The 17,531-nt window shown below is 45.0% G+C and overlaps 2 protein-coding genes across 3 annotated transcripts in view; one reads left to right on the top strand and one right to left on the bottom strand.

Moving 5' to 3' along the window:
- Positions 1–17,531, top strand: part of LOC132867671 (zinc finger protein 271-like) — an 806,111-nt gene that overhangs the window by 150,016 nt on the left and 638,564 nt on the right. The window lies entirely within an intron of this gene.
- The window catches only part of LOC132867670 (zinc finger protein 585A-like), a 109,911-nt gene that overhangs the window by 38,630 nt on the left and 53,750 nt on the right, over positions 1–17,531 (bottom strand). Inside the window, exon 3 of the mRNA XM_060900642.1 lies at positions 720–991. Within this exon, the coding sequence (XP_060756625.1) occupies positions 720–991 (272 nt within the window). The remainder of the gene's footprint in view (positions 1–719; positions 992–17,531) is intronic.

The raw sequence follows: 17,531 nt of genomic DNA on the forward strand, positions 1-17,531 counted from the left end.
CTGGCTCGTTGGTGTGGTAACAAGTTTTATATTAACTTTAGCATTAATTATAGTTAACAGTATCTGTTCAGATCCTGTAGTGTCATGCTTCTCTGTTTATCTTTGACATTTAGAAAAGAAACAGTGACTAGAGCCACTAGTCACTAGTTTTTTTTTTTTTGTGTGTGTGTGTGTGTGTGTGTGTGTGTGTGTGTGTGTGTGTGACAGAGTGAGTGAGAGGAGAGAGAGAGAGAGAGAGAGAGAGAGAGAGAGAGAGAGAAAAGCTACCATGTTGTGCATGCAGCAGAGTCAAGGAAAACTTGGTACAGTTTTTCTCAGCTGCATTCGGGAAAACAGACTATAATGGAATGTTGTTGTTGATGACGACTAATATTTTGTGTAATACAGGAAGCTGACCATGTTTAGGCGTCTTTATGGGAGGACTTATGTTGGTGACTACCTGGGCTTGTGATTTTATGGGACTTTCATGAATAATTATACAATAAAGAAATATTTGCTTGAGCACTGAGGTGTTACTAGTATTTTTATTAACAGGTAAGTTCTACCACACTGGCTAAAAGAACCGATGTCGGACCGCATTGTGCTCAAACTTACGATTTACACCACTACTCCACATATCTGCGAGAAGAAATTGATATTAATTGGAGCTACCGTCATCTAGTCATATTTTGTTACATAAAAATATACAATCTTTATAATAAAATTTATGACAAACTCACAACCGAGGAGTCTCCACTGTTCTTGGCTTCCTCTCGGTTCACCAGCTCTCCCTGGCAGGGGCCGAAGTGTGCACCTACTGGAACAGTCTCCCCCTTATTAAACACTCCCAGGCCTGCATCAGGAATACTGGACTTCTGGATTTCTAGCCCAGGAGGAAGTGTTTGTCTGGCTCGGTCAGGGACTCCCATGGGAACAGGAGTATCGGGGATGAAGAGGGGTGGTCCATGAACCTCGCATTTGTTGAGGAAGAAGGATTTGCAAACTTCACAGTCTGGAAGCAGAGAAAACACAACAGGAAGAAATGAGGCCCAAATGTGTGTGCAATCTGTGTGTGTCTATCTAAGACCATATACGGTACATTAGTACTGTATAAAGATTATCCTAAGAAAGCTTGCCAGTAAGGTTCACTGAGCATCTGGTTGAGACTAGAGGTGTCCATCAGGACTGGGATCAAACAGGACACAACAAAGTACCAGTATTGGCAAAAAATATGGAAACACCTACCAAAATGACAAAACACCACAATTTGACCTTTTGTTCTCAAGTTCTCTTAATAAACTAAACATTTTCATCATAACAAACAAATGTTACAAGTAACCAGAGTAAATCATTCTAAAATATTATCAATATTTGGTATGGAATCCCTTGACACTGAAGTGCACTGACATGATCAGGCATGCCATCATAAAGTTTATAAATAAAATCAAGTGGAATTGATCTCCATATGTCTTGCAACACTTCCCAGAGCTGTGGAAGGTTTGAAGGAGCCCTTTTCACCTTCTCTCGCTCCATGTAGTTCCAGACTTGCTCAATTATATTCATGTCAGGACTTTGGGCTGGCCAATCAAGAATTGTCAAGTTGACATCTTTGTTTTGTAAATACTGTTTAACCATCCTGGCTGTGTGTTTTGGGTCATTATCTTGCTGGAAGATAAAGTTGTTGCCAATGAGAGCTCTTCCAGAAGGCACAGCATGATGGATAAGGATTTGTCTGTACTTGTCAGCAGTGAGGGTCCCATCTATTTTGTACAGATGACCAACTCTATTGTAGGTGATGGCTCCCCATACTTGCAGGACCCCTCCGCCATGTTTTACTGTGGGAGAAATACAGTTTGTCTTGTATCTTTCTCCCTTTCTGCACCTGACTTACTGTTGCATAGCGTTGACAAATAATTCAAATTTCTTCTCATCTGAGAACATGACCCTTTTCCACTGCTCAGAAGTCCAACTCATGTGAATTTTTGCCCAGTTAAGTCTCTTCTGCTTATTTCCACCTCTCAACAAAAGATTTGCGCACGGACACATGACCTTTGAGGCCTTCTGCTGAGAGCATCTTCCTAACCAGGTGTGGGGAGACATCCTTGCCTGTAGAGATCTTGCAGTCACGTGACCGGAATGTAAACAGCCGCCATCTTGTCGGTCAACAACACAGCTGAATACTGCTGCACTCGTATACAAAATGGATCAATTTCAACCGACGGACAACACAGCTCATTTTTCTAATGAACAGATAATTAGATATATGTCTAAAATAAACGACCTACAGATTAGTGACCCTTATCGCTTACCGGACGTAGTTTTCACGACCGTGTCAGTGGAAATTGAACTGCCAGAGGTGGAATACCCAGACGTGTATAATTACCTCATTAACTTTCCCTCGCTGTTCAGTGGTGAAGCACTGCGTGCTTATAAATCTCTGGACAGTTATCTTTACAGAAATTCAGGATTTGGTCAGCCCCCCTCAGATGTGGCATCTTGTAAACAAGAAAATAACAATCCTCATTGGACGGGTAAGTCACTTAAGTATTGAGTACTAGTACTAATAATACTAGATATATCAGTAGTATCTAGTATAGCACTGACCAGCCGATCATAGAATAGAATAAGGTAATTCCAGCTGTAATTCCAAATCGTCCGTCTTGTTTACCATGGATCTGGCATTGGAGAGGTAGAGGCTTGGCAGTGGAGGTTTGAGTGGCTGTTTTCTGAACTTAGTCAACAGGCCAGCTCTGCCTACAGCCTCGCTTTTGCTTCCGCTCCCGACGCCGCCTCCTTCGCCTGCCAGACCCGATAACAATCCACGGAGACCCCGCTGGTCTCGCTATCTCGTCCGGAATGTTGTGCATGCGATGGAAATCGCTACAAACCGTCATTTTCTGCCGGAAATCAATGTCCAGTAAGTCCATACGGTTGTAGTGGATATTGAAGTCTGGTAAAGATGAACAACACGCAAAAAACATAAAAAACGTGCACAGGTAGGGAGAGCTTGTAGCCGCAGCCGTTGTAGTAGAATTGTATATAGTAGGGTTTTCCAGAAGAAAAGGTAGAAGTAGAAGCAGAAGTAGAAGGTGGAAATATGGCGTTTGACCGACAAGATGGCGTCTGTTACAATCTGGATCGGCTGTGACATCACATGCAAGATCTCTGTAGCATCTTGGAGGTCCTGTGCCAGTTCCTTGCTGGATTTCTTCCTCTCTCGTAGGGATGTAGTCTTGAGGTACTGGACATCAGCTTTAGTCAACTTTTTCTTCCTTCCTCCACCTGAAATGTTCTTGAAGTTCCCAGTCTTCTGGTGATGCTTGAGGCATTTCCAGACAGCACTGTGGGTCACATGCAGTTTCTTTGCTATGGCTCATTATGAATGGCCCTCCTCCCGCAAAACTTTCATCCTAATACGCTGCTCTTCTGTAGTTTCTCTCTCTGATGTCATTTCTGCCTGTTGCCTGGCTGTAGTCAGAGGATAAATACTTTTTCTAATGAATTATTTGTAGAGACCACATGATTTAGTTAATGGTTTTCACCTGTGGAATAAGTAGCATATCAGGGTAGGATTGCCCAACAAGGAGTGATTAAGGTTGGTTTTGGGGCTAAACTAAACAAAAAGAGATACTATTTCCAATATTTTTATGGTGTTTATCACACAACGATGGCCAAAACTGCTAGTGTTTTCATGGTTAAGGTATAAAATTGTGGTTAAAAGGTGTCTCTTTATCTTCATAATATATTTCAGTTGTCTTCAGTGCAGATTCTGATGTCATTTGCACAGATTAAGTATGCAAAATCGATCTTTTCCAAGGCATTTCCATATTTTGTGCCAGTACTGGATACGAGTATGAGGTTTTTTTTTACTTCCTTGTGGGAGTAAACAAAATGGTCAGATACGAAGCTTGCAGAGCAAAATAAAACGAATGTTCATTAACATGACTGTGGCACTGAATGATGTATTTACATTATTCTCTTAGGACTTGCCTGGTCAGGGTTGTTTTAAATTCAGCTACTTGTTTGCTTATCTTCTGGGGAACAGAATTTCCCAAATTTGTTATGAAATCACATGCAGGTACAAACAAAATTAACTGTCCACACAGTAAGAAAGTAAGTAAATAAAAATAGTCCAATGCACATCTCTATTTGAGCTTGCTGACAATTATGGCATTTCTAAATCTAGACATTTTTCCCGCCAATGGCATACATATAGGATTCATATTTAATTAAAAAAACAAAACAAAAACACAACAAACCCCCCCCCACACACACACACACCAAATGGCAATTTAAGCATAACTAATGCCGTTTTTCCACTACAAACGCGGCTGAGTCGGGCTGAGCCGTGCCGTGTTGAGTCGAGCTGAGCGGGGCTGTTGGAGTTGCATTTCGACTACAACCGCGCTGAACCGTGCTGGCTGGAAGTGGGTGGACATATTGGGTGGAGTTAGCGAAAGTGGGTGGACGTCACGTGATGTCATTAAGCAGCGCAAACAGTGACATCAGTGATCTTTTAAGCGGTAGTCTCACGACCCGAATAGTAAACAATAAACATGGAGGACATGGAGTGGTTAGTGTTGCTGGTCTTGGTTCTGTGGCTTGTTGTCACCGACAACGCCAACAGATACTGACAAGAGCGTATAGATGAGGCGAGGCACATAAGGCTTCATAATTCTCGTAATTCTCCTTCTTCCGGGTTTGCGGTGTTTACAGATCCCAGCGTGCTCGCGGGGCGTGTGTGGGCATGTGAGGACACTCCTCCTCACCAATCAGTGCACAGGGGAGTGTCTGCTCACGCCCCCAGCCTCACTCGGCACGGTTTGGCTCGCTTCAGCCCCACTCCAAAACGGTGCGAGTTTTAGGGGCTAAGCAGGGCTGAAGCGAGCTGAGTCGTGCTGTTTTTTGGTAGTCGAAACGCGAGCCGTGTCGGGCTGAAGTGAGCTGAAGCGAGCTGAAGTGAGCTGAAAAAGGGTAGTGGAAAAGGGCCATAATTTGCTGAAGAAGAAACCATTGGACCCAGAAGAAACCTACACTGACGGGGGAGAACTTGCAAAACTTCACACAGACAGCAACCCAAGCTTAGAATCGAATCCAGGACCCTGGAGCTGCGCCACTGTTACCCCTTTTCCACCAAATCAGTTCCAGGGCTGGTTCGGGGCCAGTGCTGGTGCTGGTTCACAACTCGTTCAACTTGCAAGCCAGCTGAGAACCAGTTTGCTTTTCCATAGCTCGCGGTGCTAAGGGAAGCCACGTCATTACGTCGCTGTACACGTCGCTACGTTTGCATAAACCTTGGCGTGAATATCGAAGCAAAAACAACGCGGAAGAAGAAGCAGCAGCAACAACAACAATAATAATGGATGACTTCGCGTTTGTACAGCTGCTGCTTCTCGTCGCTTAAAAATGGTGATCTTTCACGGTCTTGTTATTGTTGTTGGTCTTAACAACTCCGCCCCCTGCTGATGTAAGTGGTTCTTTCCTCTGGCCCAGCAGAGAGTTGGTGCTAGCCTGGAACTGTTTTTTCTGGCCCCAGAGCCAGTTCTTTGTCAGTGGAAACAGAAAACCCGGTTCCAAACTAAGCACTGGCCCCGAACCAGCCCTGGAACTGCTTTGGTGGAAAAGGGGCATGTGATGCCCCGAAATCCGTATATTTGGACTCCTGTCTCTCACACCCACTGTCTCTTATTGAACATCCCATTCCAGGGGCATAAAGAGGGGCATACTCTCTGTCCCCTATTAAATCACAGCTGGTTGGGATCTTCTGCGAGCTTATGTATGTGGGGAACAGAGCACATAGCACTGTCCTCCAGGTGTGTTTTGCTATCACATGACACAATATAGCGAACCCCAGCCAGACAATGATGAAGCTTACTGACGTTTCAAGAAGCATTTATGTTCAGCCGTCATCCTTAATTTGAACACAGTGTTTCCCACAGACCAGGTAGCAATTTGTGGTGCTCCACTATGCCGATGAGGGAATCGTGCGCGGTGGTGTCGTGGTGGTCGGTGGAGTCGGTCATTGGGGTGTATGCAAAGTGTTTACAGCGGGCGGTGTTCAAACACACAGTATTTTTCTTCAGAGTCACCTGCTGGGACTATTTTAAAGCTACAAGAAGCATTTGAGATTATTCAGTTCAATCTAAATTCTTTTAAGTTCTTTAAGAGAAGACAGCAAAAACAATTTTTACCAGAACCCTGCCTGGTTTCATTCCTCGACCCAGCTTTACATTACAGAGCAGGCCATTAGTTTGCTGGGCTTGATGTTGGTGGAAAACCTGTCTTTTAAATTTATGAAAATTACTCACCAAAATTGAAGTTAAAGTTTACCTTAGTTTTTTGCCTTTTTTGATGGCAATCTTTCAATCATTCTTTAGTTGACATTCAAGGAATAAATTGCAAAAAAACAAGCTGGAGGTTTTTATTTTAAATATTGAACTCAACACTTACCTCAACCAATACTAAAATGAAATAAATAGTATAATGTAACAACAAAATAATAATAAAATATCATAATTAGATGTAAGAAACCACTTAAGGTAACACCAAGGCAACTAACAATAATGAAAAACCATTACCCTAATTGGTGCAAAGCCTGCATGCCCTATCAGAACATTTAATTCAGCTGCCAGTGTGTGTGCGTATCAGTGATGCAGTGATGGTTTATCTAATTTGCCAATAAAGCTAATAAAGGTGTTTCTTAAAATATTCAGATTAGAGATGCACCGATTGCAATTTTTTGGGCTGATTCCGATTTTCCATGGAGTGTGACCTGCCGATACCGATTTTGGCCGATTCCAATTTCATTTTTTCAAACCACTTCACAGCACACACAAAGACTTTTCTTTTTATCTTTTCTTTAATAGAACATTCTGCCAGATTTTCAGTAATAAATTTTCAACACCTCAAAGCTTGAAAAACAAAAAGACATTGTTCTTTGTAAAATCTTTCTTCATGTTTGGTATTAACATATTAATTCCTGAAATAGGAAATTCACACAAACATTTTTTTCTTTTCCCATCCAATATCTGGCACAAAAACAACTTCCCCCTCATATATTATTTGCCTACTGCTATGGAACACACTTTCATAAGCCTGTTTAGATCTGAAAACTTATGCCTTATAGAACCCATTTCTTCATTCAATATCAAAATACAAAAAATAATTTCCAGTCATACTTATACCATAGCCATTCTATCATCTTTGTCAAATGTGTATTTGTAGAGTAATTTCCAATGGAATCAAGTGCAACCAAGATTGTAAAACAAACAAAAAGACATTTTTTTCTCTCTCTCTTTGTACAAATCTAACTAGATGTTTGGTAATAGGCTAACGTATTAATTCCTGTAATGGGAAATTCACACAACCACAAACATTTTCTTCTTTTCACATCCAATATCTGGCGCGCGCACACAAAAAAAAATTTCACTATATTTGGATATCCAAATATAGTGAAATTTTTTTTTTGTTAACGGCGCGCGCGCCGGAGCTCGTTAGGTGCGCAGGACTGACACTGTTCTGCGCAAGCGCAACACAATCGCACTAGAAAGCATTTTCAAGCTGCCAGTGTAGCTGCAGTCTTTTTAGTTGCGAATTACGAGTATTTCCACTTTCATCTCTATGTGATACACAAGTTTTGATCGGCAGAAAATCAGCATATTTTAATTTTGCCCGGCCGGTTGCCGGTTATGGCTGATCACGTGAAAATCGGCCGATTCCGATCGGCAGTCGGTCAATCGGTGCATCTCTGGTTTTAGTTTTTTGCCTTTTTGGTGGCAATCTTTCAATCATTCTTTAGTTGACATTCAAGGAAAAAATTGCAAAAAACAAGCTGGAGGTTTTTATTTTAAATATTGAACTCAACACTTGAAAGTTTATTTATTTAACAAAGGGACAGCATATATTAATAACATTTTTAAAAATGCAAAATATACAAGATTGTAGCCAAAAGGCTAATTTCCATCTTTTGTCCCTAGACAGGTTGATGGTCCCCAAGAAAGTAAAAGCAAGTATTGCACAAGTTGTTAAAATAAATAAGTAAAAAATACTGCACACATTGATTAAGTAAATAATGTAAAATTAGTTAAAAACAAACAAAAAGAAAAAAAAAAACAAATGCAAATACATACTATGCAGAGTTATGTTATGTTGACAGTGTTGATTATCCAATAGCCATAATTTTACCTGTTTACTAAATGCGTTGAACGTTTGTAGTTCTCCGATTGTGCTGGGAATGGTGTTCCAGGTGTGAGAGGCTCTGTATGAGAATACAGCCTGACTAAAGGCGCTCTTCCTAAGTGGAACAGAGCAATCACCCCTGGAACTGGCTCTGGTTGCCCTGTTTGTGCTTTTCATGATAGATGTCTGTAGGGGAGGAGGGGCCAGACCATGAAGGATTTTGTACATTAAAACAACATCATTGTATTTAACATAGTTATTCCAGTCCAATAGTTTGTTTTTTTTCAATATATGACAGTGATGGTACGTTTTGGGTTTTCTGTCTAGAATTTTCAGTGCTTGTTTGTGTAATGTTGTAATGGCTTTTAAAGTTGTGACATTAGCTGATGCCCAACTGGTTAAACAGTAAAACATATGTGACAATCATTGCATTAAAATACAATTTAGCTGACTCAATTGTTAAATTGTTCCTAATGTACCTAAAATTAGATAAATTAAATTTTATTCTGGCAATAGTTTTCTTCACATGTTGCCTAAAACCAAGTTGTGAGTCAATTATTACTCCAAGGTACTTAAATTCTTGAACAACGTCCAGTTTCTCACCATGCGCCATGACGCTGGGATCAAGGTCAGTGCTAACTCTTTTTGAGAAATACATACAGTCTTTGACACATTAAGATGAAGGTGTGAGTTTTGCAACCATGTACACACATTGTTCATGACTGATGTTAACTGTTGTGCTGCTACAATTTTGTCTTTTGCATAGACGTACAACACTGCATCATCTGCATATAACTGGCAGGTTACTGATGCAGGACAGCAACTTGACAGGTCATTAATATACAGGCTGAACAATAGTGGGCCTAGTATGGACCCTTGTGGTACTCCAAGATGGTTTGAACATGTTGTTGATGTGTGTTGCACTCTAACACACTGCGTCCTTGATGTTAGGTATGACTCCATCCATTTCAATGAGTCACTAGAAAAGTTAAAATGAGTGAGCTTTTGTAACAGTATCTGATGATTGACTTTATCAAAGGCTTTTCTAAAATCGAGAAAAACAGCCCCAACACCACCACCTGCATCAAGTTTGTATTTGACATTTTCCAGAAAGAAGCAGACAGCTGTCTCAGTTGAGTGATGTTTTCTAAACCCAAACTGCATGCTGTTAAGCATAAGACTATTATTTAGGTGCTGAATGAGTTGTTCTGCCACCAGTTTCTCAGTTATTTTAGATATAGAGGAGAGTATACTAATTGGTCTATAATTACTAGTTATTATTGGGTCACCAGATTTGAGGATTGGAGTAATTACTGCACTTTTCCAACAGTCTGGAAATACCTGCTGGATAATAGAGTTATTAATAATATTTGTAATTGGTGAAAGGAGGGGTTGCTTATAAGTTTTATTAAATAATGTGTCCATGCCATAGGCATCTTTAGCTCTAGAGCTTTTTAGCCCACAGATCACCTTGTCGACCTGTGATTGCGACACCATATGTATGTTAAAGATTGGTGCTGTGGTGCTGATGGGCATCTGACTTATCTGACAAATTTCAGGACCTGAGCTCTGTATTAGATGTGTTATAGAATCAATAAAATATACATTTAATGCTATTGCAATATCCTTAGGATCCTGGACTACAGTGTTATCAACAACTCTTTAATTTCTCTGTGTGTTACTGTTATTTGTCATTTTTTTAATGTTAGTCCATATTTCTTGAGCATTCCCCTTAGCACTACTGATTACATTGATGAAGTTTGCTTTCGCAGCTCTGAGAGCCCTCACCACCTTATTTCTCAGGTGACAAATATTTGTCTGTCATGCACAGTTTTTGTTTTAAGAGATGTCTTGAGTGCGTAGTCTCTCTGTTTCATCAGTGTCCATATGTTTTCATCAAGCCATGGTAGATGGTTCTTTTTGTGAGGTTTTTGTTTAACCTTTTTCACAAACTGCGCCATAGTGTCCTTTATCACCCTCATAAACTCCTCACAATTTTTGTTTACATCTGTTAGGACTAGGACTGTTTTGGCCTCTAGAGGCCGCTGTTATTTCCTTTTCTTGTCGTGTTTATTTTGGCCTCTAGAGGCCGCCACTGTTCCTGTGTTTTGTGTTTGTGTTAATTGCCTAATTATCTTCACCTGTGTCCTTAATTAGTTTGTCTATTTATACCCCTGAGTTCAGTCCTCTTGTCACGGAGTCTTTGTGCTGTTATGTTTATCTCCAGTTTCCTTTGTACTGTGTTTTTTGATCTTCTTAGCTTTTGAATTTTTGCACTTTGCTTTTCTTTTGGATTATACTCTTTGGTTTTTTTTTGTCTTTTGTTTTGCCCTGTATATAGTGTATATAGTTTAAATAAACCTTTTGATTCTTTTTCTACTTCCGCCTCACGCCTCTGCATTTGAGTCATCCCCCTGGTGGCCTAGTGGGGGTTTGCTGGATTATCACACCAACGAACCAGGTTCGAATCCCAGCAAAACCCTAACAGAAAGACTCCGTCATGACCGACTCAGCAGAGGCTGCTTCAACTGTCTACCCGGCCAACCTTCAGGGAATTATGGCAGCTTTGACACGCTTCGGAGCGACCATGGACGCTCATGGACGTACGCTCACCAGCCAACGTGAGGCCCTCGCTCGCCACGAGGAACTGCTTCAGCAAATTGGGAAAACCCTGGCACAGCTGACATCTCTGCCTGCATCTCCTGCTCCTGATCCAGTTCCTGCTCCTGATCCAGCTCCCACTCCTGCTCCAGTGCCTCCTGCAATGCTGCCTTCTTCACCTCGCGAACCCAGCCTTCCTGCACCACAGAGGTATGACGGCAAGCACAGTGAGTGCCGAGAGTTCCTTACCCAGTGTCAACTCACCTTTGAGCTTCAGCCTACCACCTACACTACGGATCGCCGCAAGATTGCCTTTGTGATCACCTTATTAGCTGGCAAGGCGCGAGCCTGGGCTACTGCTATCTGGCAAAGACAGGGACCTGAGTGCTTTGATTTCCAGCTGTTTTCTGAAGAGATGCTTCGGGTCTTCGATCAGGCAGACATCAGTACCGACGCAGCCCGAAAGCTCATGTCCATCCGGCAAGGAGGAAGCGTCGCAGATTACGCCATCTCGTTCCGAACACTCGCAGCAGTAAGTGGATGGAACGAGACTGCCCTGGTGTCAGCCTTCCACCATGGTCTGTCTGACCCCATCAAGGACGGTCTGGCCTCTATTGGATGCCCAAGTGACCTCGAAACCCTCATCTCACATGCTATTCGTCTGGACAACAGGATGAGAGAACGCCACCAAGCCTTGAGCCCCCCCAGCCTCCCTACCTCTACCTGGAGACCGTCTACCTCCTTCAGTGACTGTCCAGAACCCATGCAAGTGGGTCGTACTCGCCTCTCCGCATCTGAGAGGGAGCGCAGAAGGAGGGACAAGTGCTGCATCTACTGTGGCAAGCCTGGTCACTTCCGAGCATCATGTCCCGAACTCTTGGGAAAAGGACCGCCCCGTCCAGCCGAGGGAGGGTTGTGACGGGGCCTACCCTCTCTCCCGGACTCCCTGGCCAAGGAATCTACATCCCGGTCTCCATCTCCTGGGGTGAGTCTGTCCACTCTTGTCAAGCTTTGATAGACTCAGGGGCGGCTGGGAACTTTATGGATATTCACTTCGCCCAAAGCATCAATATTCCGACTGCACCTCTTGAAGTCCCACTGTCTGTGTCTGCCCTCGATGGCCAAGCGTTAGGTGATGGAAGAGTCACCCAAGTTACTTCTCCAGTTTTCCTCCAGTCTCAAGGTCACAAGGAAGAAATATCCCTGCACCTGATTCCTTCACCTGAGTTCCCAGTTATTCTAGGCCTTCCTTGGCTTACTCGCCACAACCCTCGCATAGACTGGGTAACAAGCCAGGTTGTGGAATGGGGCCCTGCATGCCATGCCTCTTGTCTGCTCTCTAGCTCTCCTGTGTCTCCTGCCGAGCCCCCTGATCTCACCGAGTTATCTCAAGTTCCCACAGAGTACTGGGATCTCAAGGAGGTATTCAGCAAGAGCAGGGCCGCCGTTCTTCCTCCGCACCGGGCCTACGACTGTGCCATCGACTTGCTCCCTGGGACTACCCCTCCTCGTGGCAGACTGTTTTCACTCTCTCAGCCAGAACGCAAGGCCATGGAGGAATACCTCAAAGATGCCCTGGTCTCTGGGTTTATTCGACCCTCCACTTCACCTGCTGGAGCCGGCTTCTTCTTTGTCGGCAAGAAGGATGGGGGGCTCCGACCATGTATTGATTACAGGGGCCTGAATAAGATCACTGTGCGCAACCGATATCCCCTTCCGCTGATGTCCACTGCTTTTGACCTGCTCCAAGGCGCCACCGTCTTCACCAAGTTGGACCTACGGAACGCATACCACCTCATCCGTATCCGACAGGGAGACGAGTGGAAGACTGCCTTTAACACCCCGTCTGGGCACTACGAATACCAGGTGATGCCCTTCGGACTCACCAACGCACCAGCTGTTTTTCAGGCCCTAATCAACGACGTCTTAAGGGACATGATTAACCTGTACGTCTTTGTCTACCTCGATGACATCCTTATCTTTTCCAAGACCGTGCAGGAGCACCGCCACCATGTCCGCCAGGTTCTCCAGAGGCTGCTACAGAACAATCTGTTCGCCAAGGCCCAGAAATGCGAATTTCATGTTCCCGAGGTCTCCTTTCTGGGATTTATTGTACGGACAGGCCAACTCCAAATGGACCCTGCCAAGACCCTGGCCGTCCGGGACTGGCCTACTCCCAAGTCCGTTAAGGAGGTTCAGCGGTTCTTAGGATTCGCTAACTTCTACCGCAAGTTCATCAGGAACTTCAGTTCTGTGGCAGCACCCATGTCAGACCTCACCAAAGGGACAGGTGGATCTTATGGCTGGTCTCCTCAGGCAGAAAAGGCGTTCAAAGACCTCAAGGACCACTTCTGCACGGCACCCATTCTGGTTCTCCCGGACACCTCCCAACCATTCATCGTGGAGGTGGACGCCTCGGACAGTGGTGTCGGCGCGGTGCTCTCTCAACGTTCGGAAGGAAAGCTGCACCCCTGCACTTACTTCTCCCACCGCCTGAGTCCTGCTGAGTCCCGGTACGATGTGGGGGATCGAGAACTGCTAGCGGTCAAACTGGCCCTTGAGGAGTGGAGGCACTGGCTGGAGGGAGCACAACATCCATTCCTGGTTTGGACTGACCACAAGAACCTGGAGTACCTCCAGCAAGCCAAGAGACTGAACCCTCGACAGGCTAGGTGGGCCCTGTTTTTCAGTCGGTTTGACTTCACCCTCTCATACCGCCCCGGCTCCAAGAACACCAAACCTGACGCACTGTCCAGACTGTTCTCTGCCACTAACAGGGAGAATGAAGTCGGGCCTATTATCCCTGTGTCCCGGATTGTGGCCCCTGTCCGCTGGGGTATTGAGGAGGCTGTCCGACGAGCCCAACGCCAGGACCCCGGTCCTGGGACGGGGCCACCAGGCCTCTTGTACGTCCCACATCAAGCCCGGGCCAAGGTTCTCCAGTGGGGTCACTCTTCCCCTCTCACCGCCCACCCGGGAGCTCGGAGGACCCTGGACTTCCTGAAAAGACGCTTCTGGTGGCCTAACATGGAGAAGGAAGTAAGGTCATTTGTCCTGTCCTGTGAGGTTTGCACCAGAACCAAGAACCCACGACAGCGTCCCCAGGGTCTCCTGCATCCTCTGACCATTCCCCGGCGTCCCTGGTCCCACGTGGCAGTCGACTTTATCACGGGTCTCCCTGAGTCACAAGGTAACACGGTCATTTTGGTCTTAGTTGACAGATTCTCCAAGGCCTGCCGCTTCATACCACTGTGCAAACTCCCCTCTGCTCTTGAAACTGCGAAACTTTTGTTTAATCATGTCTTCCGAGTCTTTGGTCTTCCACAGGACATCGTCTCAGACCGAGGGCCCCAGTTCTCCTCCCGAGTGTGGCACGGGTTCTGCAAGGTCATCGGAGCCACTGCCAGCCTCTCCTCTGGGTTTCACCCACAGTCCAATGGTCAGACGGAGAGGCTCAACCAGGACCTGGAAACCACCCTGCGAGGCCTGGCTATGGATAACCCGACATCGTGGAGCACCTGGCTGCCATGGGCGGAGTACGCCCACAACACCCTGCAGTCATCGGCCACCAAGCTGTCGCCATTCCAGTGCCAATTCGGGTTCCAGCCACCTCTGTTCCCGGACCAGGAGGAGGACGCGGGGGTGCCCTCGGTCAACCAATATGTGAGACGGTGTCGCAAGACCTGGAGCAAGGTCAGGAAGACCCTCATACAGACCTCCAGAACCAACCAGACTCAGGCCAACCGCCATAGAAGACCTGCACACGCTTTCCGCCCTGGGCAGCGTGTTTGGCTGTCCACTAAGGACCTTCCACTGCGGGTGGAGAACCGCAAGCTTGCTCCTCGCTACATTGGCCCCTTCAAGGTGGTGCGCAGGGTGAACCCTGTCTCCTACCGGCTCCAGTTGCCCCGGACTCTGAGGATCAACCCCACTTTCCATGTTTCCCTGTTACGGCCCGTACTGACATCTACGTATGCCCCTGCCCCTAGGAACCCCCCACCCCCCCGCATCTTCCAGGGGCAGACTGTGTTCACTGTGAATCGCCTGCTTGACTCCCGCCGGGTCCGCGGCGGGTTGCAATATCTGGTGGACTGGGAGGGCTATGGTCCTGAGGAGCGCTGCTGGGTTCCTGCTCGGGATGTCCTTGATAAAGAACTATGTCGGGACTTCCATTCGGCCCATCCGGATCGCCCTGGGAACGTCAGGAGACGCTCCTAGAGGGGGGGGTCCTGTTAGGACTAGGACTGTTTTGGCCTCTAGAGGCCGCTGTTATTTCCTTTTCTTGTCGTGTTTATTTTGGCCTCTAGAGGCCGCCACTGTTCCTGTGTTTTGTGTTTGTGTTAATTGCCTAATTATCTTCACCTGTGTCCTTAATTAGTTTGTCTATTTATACCCCTGAGTTCAGTCCTCTTGTCACGGAGTCTTTGTGCTGTTATGTTTATCTCCAGTTTCCTTTGTACTGTGTTTTTTGATCTTCTTAGCTTTTGAATTTTTGCACTTTGCTTTTCTTTTGGATTATACTCTTTGGTTTTTTTTTGTCTTTTGTTTTGCCCTGTATATAGTGTATATAGTTTAAATAAACCTTTTGATTCTTTTTCTACTTCCGCCTCACGCCTCTGCATTTGAGTCATCCCCCTGGTGGCCTAGTGGGGGTTTGCTGGATTATCACACCAACGAACCAGGTTCGAATCCCAGCAAAACCCTAACAACATCACTATTGACCAGATGGTCACACCAGTTTATTTGATTTAAGGCTTGTTTTAGGTTTTCAGTCTCACTCTTGGGTATCCTTACATGTCCATTCCTTTGGGTGGGTGGGCGTAACAGTCTGTTTTTAGACAGTTTCCTTGAGAACAGAATCAGTTTGTGGTCAGACAAACCTGTAAACAGACTGTATGTTTTCTGGATCCTATCACATTTATTACTAAAAACCAGATCTATACATGTTTGTGTTGTATTAGTTATTCTAGTAGGACATATTATTAACTGAGACAAGTCAAACTTTGCTGCAAGAGTTTTCAGAGGCCTTCGTTTCGCTTTGTCAAACCAGTTTATATTAAAGTCCTCAAGTAAAATAGTTTTAGTTTTTGAATTGCATTCTTTCAGTATGTCCTGTAGTTCATCATAAAAACCATTGCAGGATGATGGTGGCCTGTAGATTCCTACCAGTACAACTGTGACGGCCCTAGCGGGCTACTTGTAATTGTTCTCAGTTTTTACTACAGGTATTGCAGCTGTGGGCGTGTCGTCTTAACATCTAATTGGCAGCACCGGCGCGCAGTGTTGCCTTTCTATAAGTAGCGCCCTGCTGACGAACTGGGGAGGCTCCTTTGTTTTCTTTTTGGTTCGGCTTCTAACATCCAGGCGGCTGCTCTTTTTTTCTCTCTTTATGATTGTTACTTTTGTTGTTTAAATAAATGTAATTAATTGGGCGCACGTCTCCGTCCTCTTTTATTGCCAAGGTGTCCCCTAGGCCTTGACAATATGGGGGCTCATCCGTTGTATTTTTTATTTTTTTGCAGTATGCCTGAATTGCCACGGAGTATTCTATTTTATTTGTGTGGCTGACTGCTTGCGCAGTCTGCTTTTTGTGGGGGCGTAGGGCATGCGTTGCACTTAGTTTGGTTATGGTTTGTTTGTTTTTTTTGTTTGTTTTCTATATTAATTTTTGGACACTCGTGTAATACCATCGGTTAATTTAGGCCCTTTTTCTGTTCATGTTTGGCTTATGAGCATCTTCCCTGGTAGGTATAGGAGACGCCTCTGGGGGTCTCATTTATTGTTTTGACCTGTGATGGTCGAACGGGGAAGGTAGGTAGAGCGATTTGTCTCGGGAGCACGTCCGGAGATTCGAGAGGCTGCAGTTTTGGAGTGTCTCGTTCTCCTGGTTTCAGGTGCGTAACAACCCCCTACCGGTACCTGTCGAAGACTAGGGTCTACGTAGGTTAGTTAATTTTTTTTTTCGTAGCTATAATAGATGGGGTTGTATACTCATGGGTCTAATTTTGAACAGTGGGCATAATTTGGGTGTCTGGGGGATTCTCAGTTTTTTTATTATTGGGTAGAATTTGTTTGGGGCGTTATTAGTGACCATGTCAGAAATTGACATTTTTGTTGCCACTCCCACTCGGGAGGCGTTTGATGCTTTCACTAAGGACCAGTTGATCCTACTAGCTGAGCACTATGAAGTACCCTTGAGCAGTTATGATAAAAGGAGGAAGCCGGTGGTGAAAACACTTGTTCACGAGGAACTGGTGAAAAGAGAAATTTTGCCTCCAGTTCCCTTTGATGAATTAGTTTCCAGTGCCCTAACATTCGAACAGCAGAAAGAACTCTTGTTGCTCCAGCTTGATAACAGCAAGCAACATCTGAAGAAGCAAGACTTTCTCGCTGAAAAAGGCAGGTTGGAACGCGATATCGAGCTGGGGAAACAAGAGCTTGAACGAGAGAGATTGGCGCTTGAACGTATGCGTCTAGGCTTAATTGAAGAGGGTAAAATCGAGTCTGTCGTGAGTAATTCCAACATTACGAAAAACATTTGGCTTTTGCCTAAATTTGATGAGTCCGACGTTGATATGTTTTTCAATCTCTTTGAGCGAGTGGCTGATCTGTATAATTGGAAGGATGCGACGCGCTGTTTACTGTTGCAATGTACTTTAAGCGGTCGAGCAGCGCAGGTTTATTCAGCGCTTGGCGCTCCTGATAACCGTACCTATTCTTGTGTTAAAAAAGCGGTATTGAAAGCGTATGAGTTGGTGCCGGAGGCATATCGC

Source organism: Neoarius graeffei, chromosome 19, assembly GCF_027579695.1.
Source record: "Neoarius graeffei isolate fNeoGra1 chromosome 19, fNeoGra1.pri, whole genome shotgun sequence".
NCBI classification, from domain to species: Eukaryota; Metazoa; Chordata; class Actinopteri; order Siluriformes; family Ariidae; genus Neoarius; species Neoarius graeffei.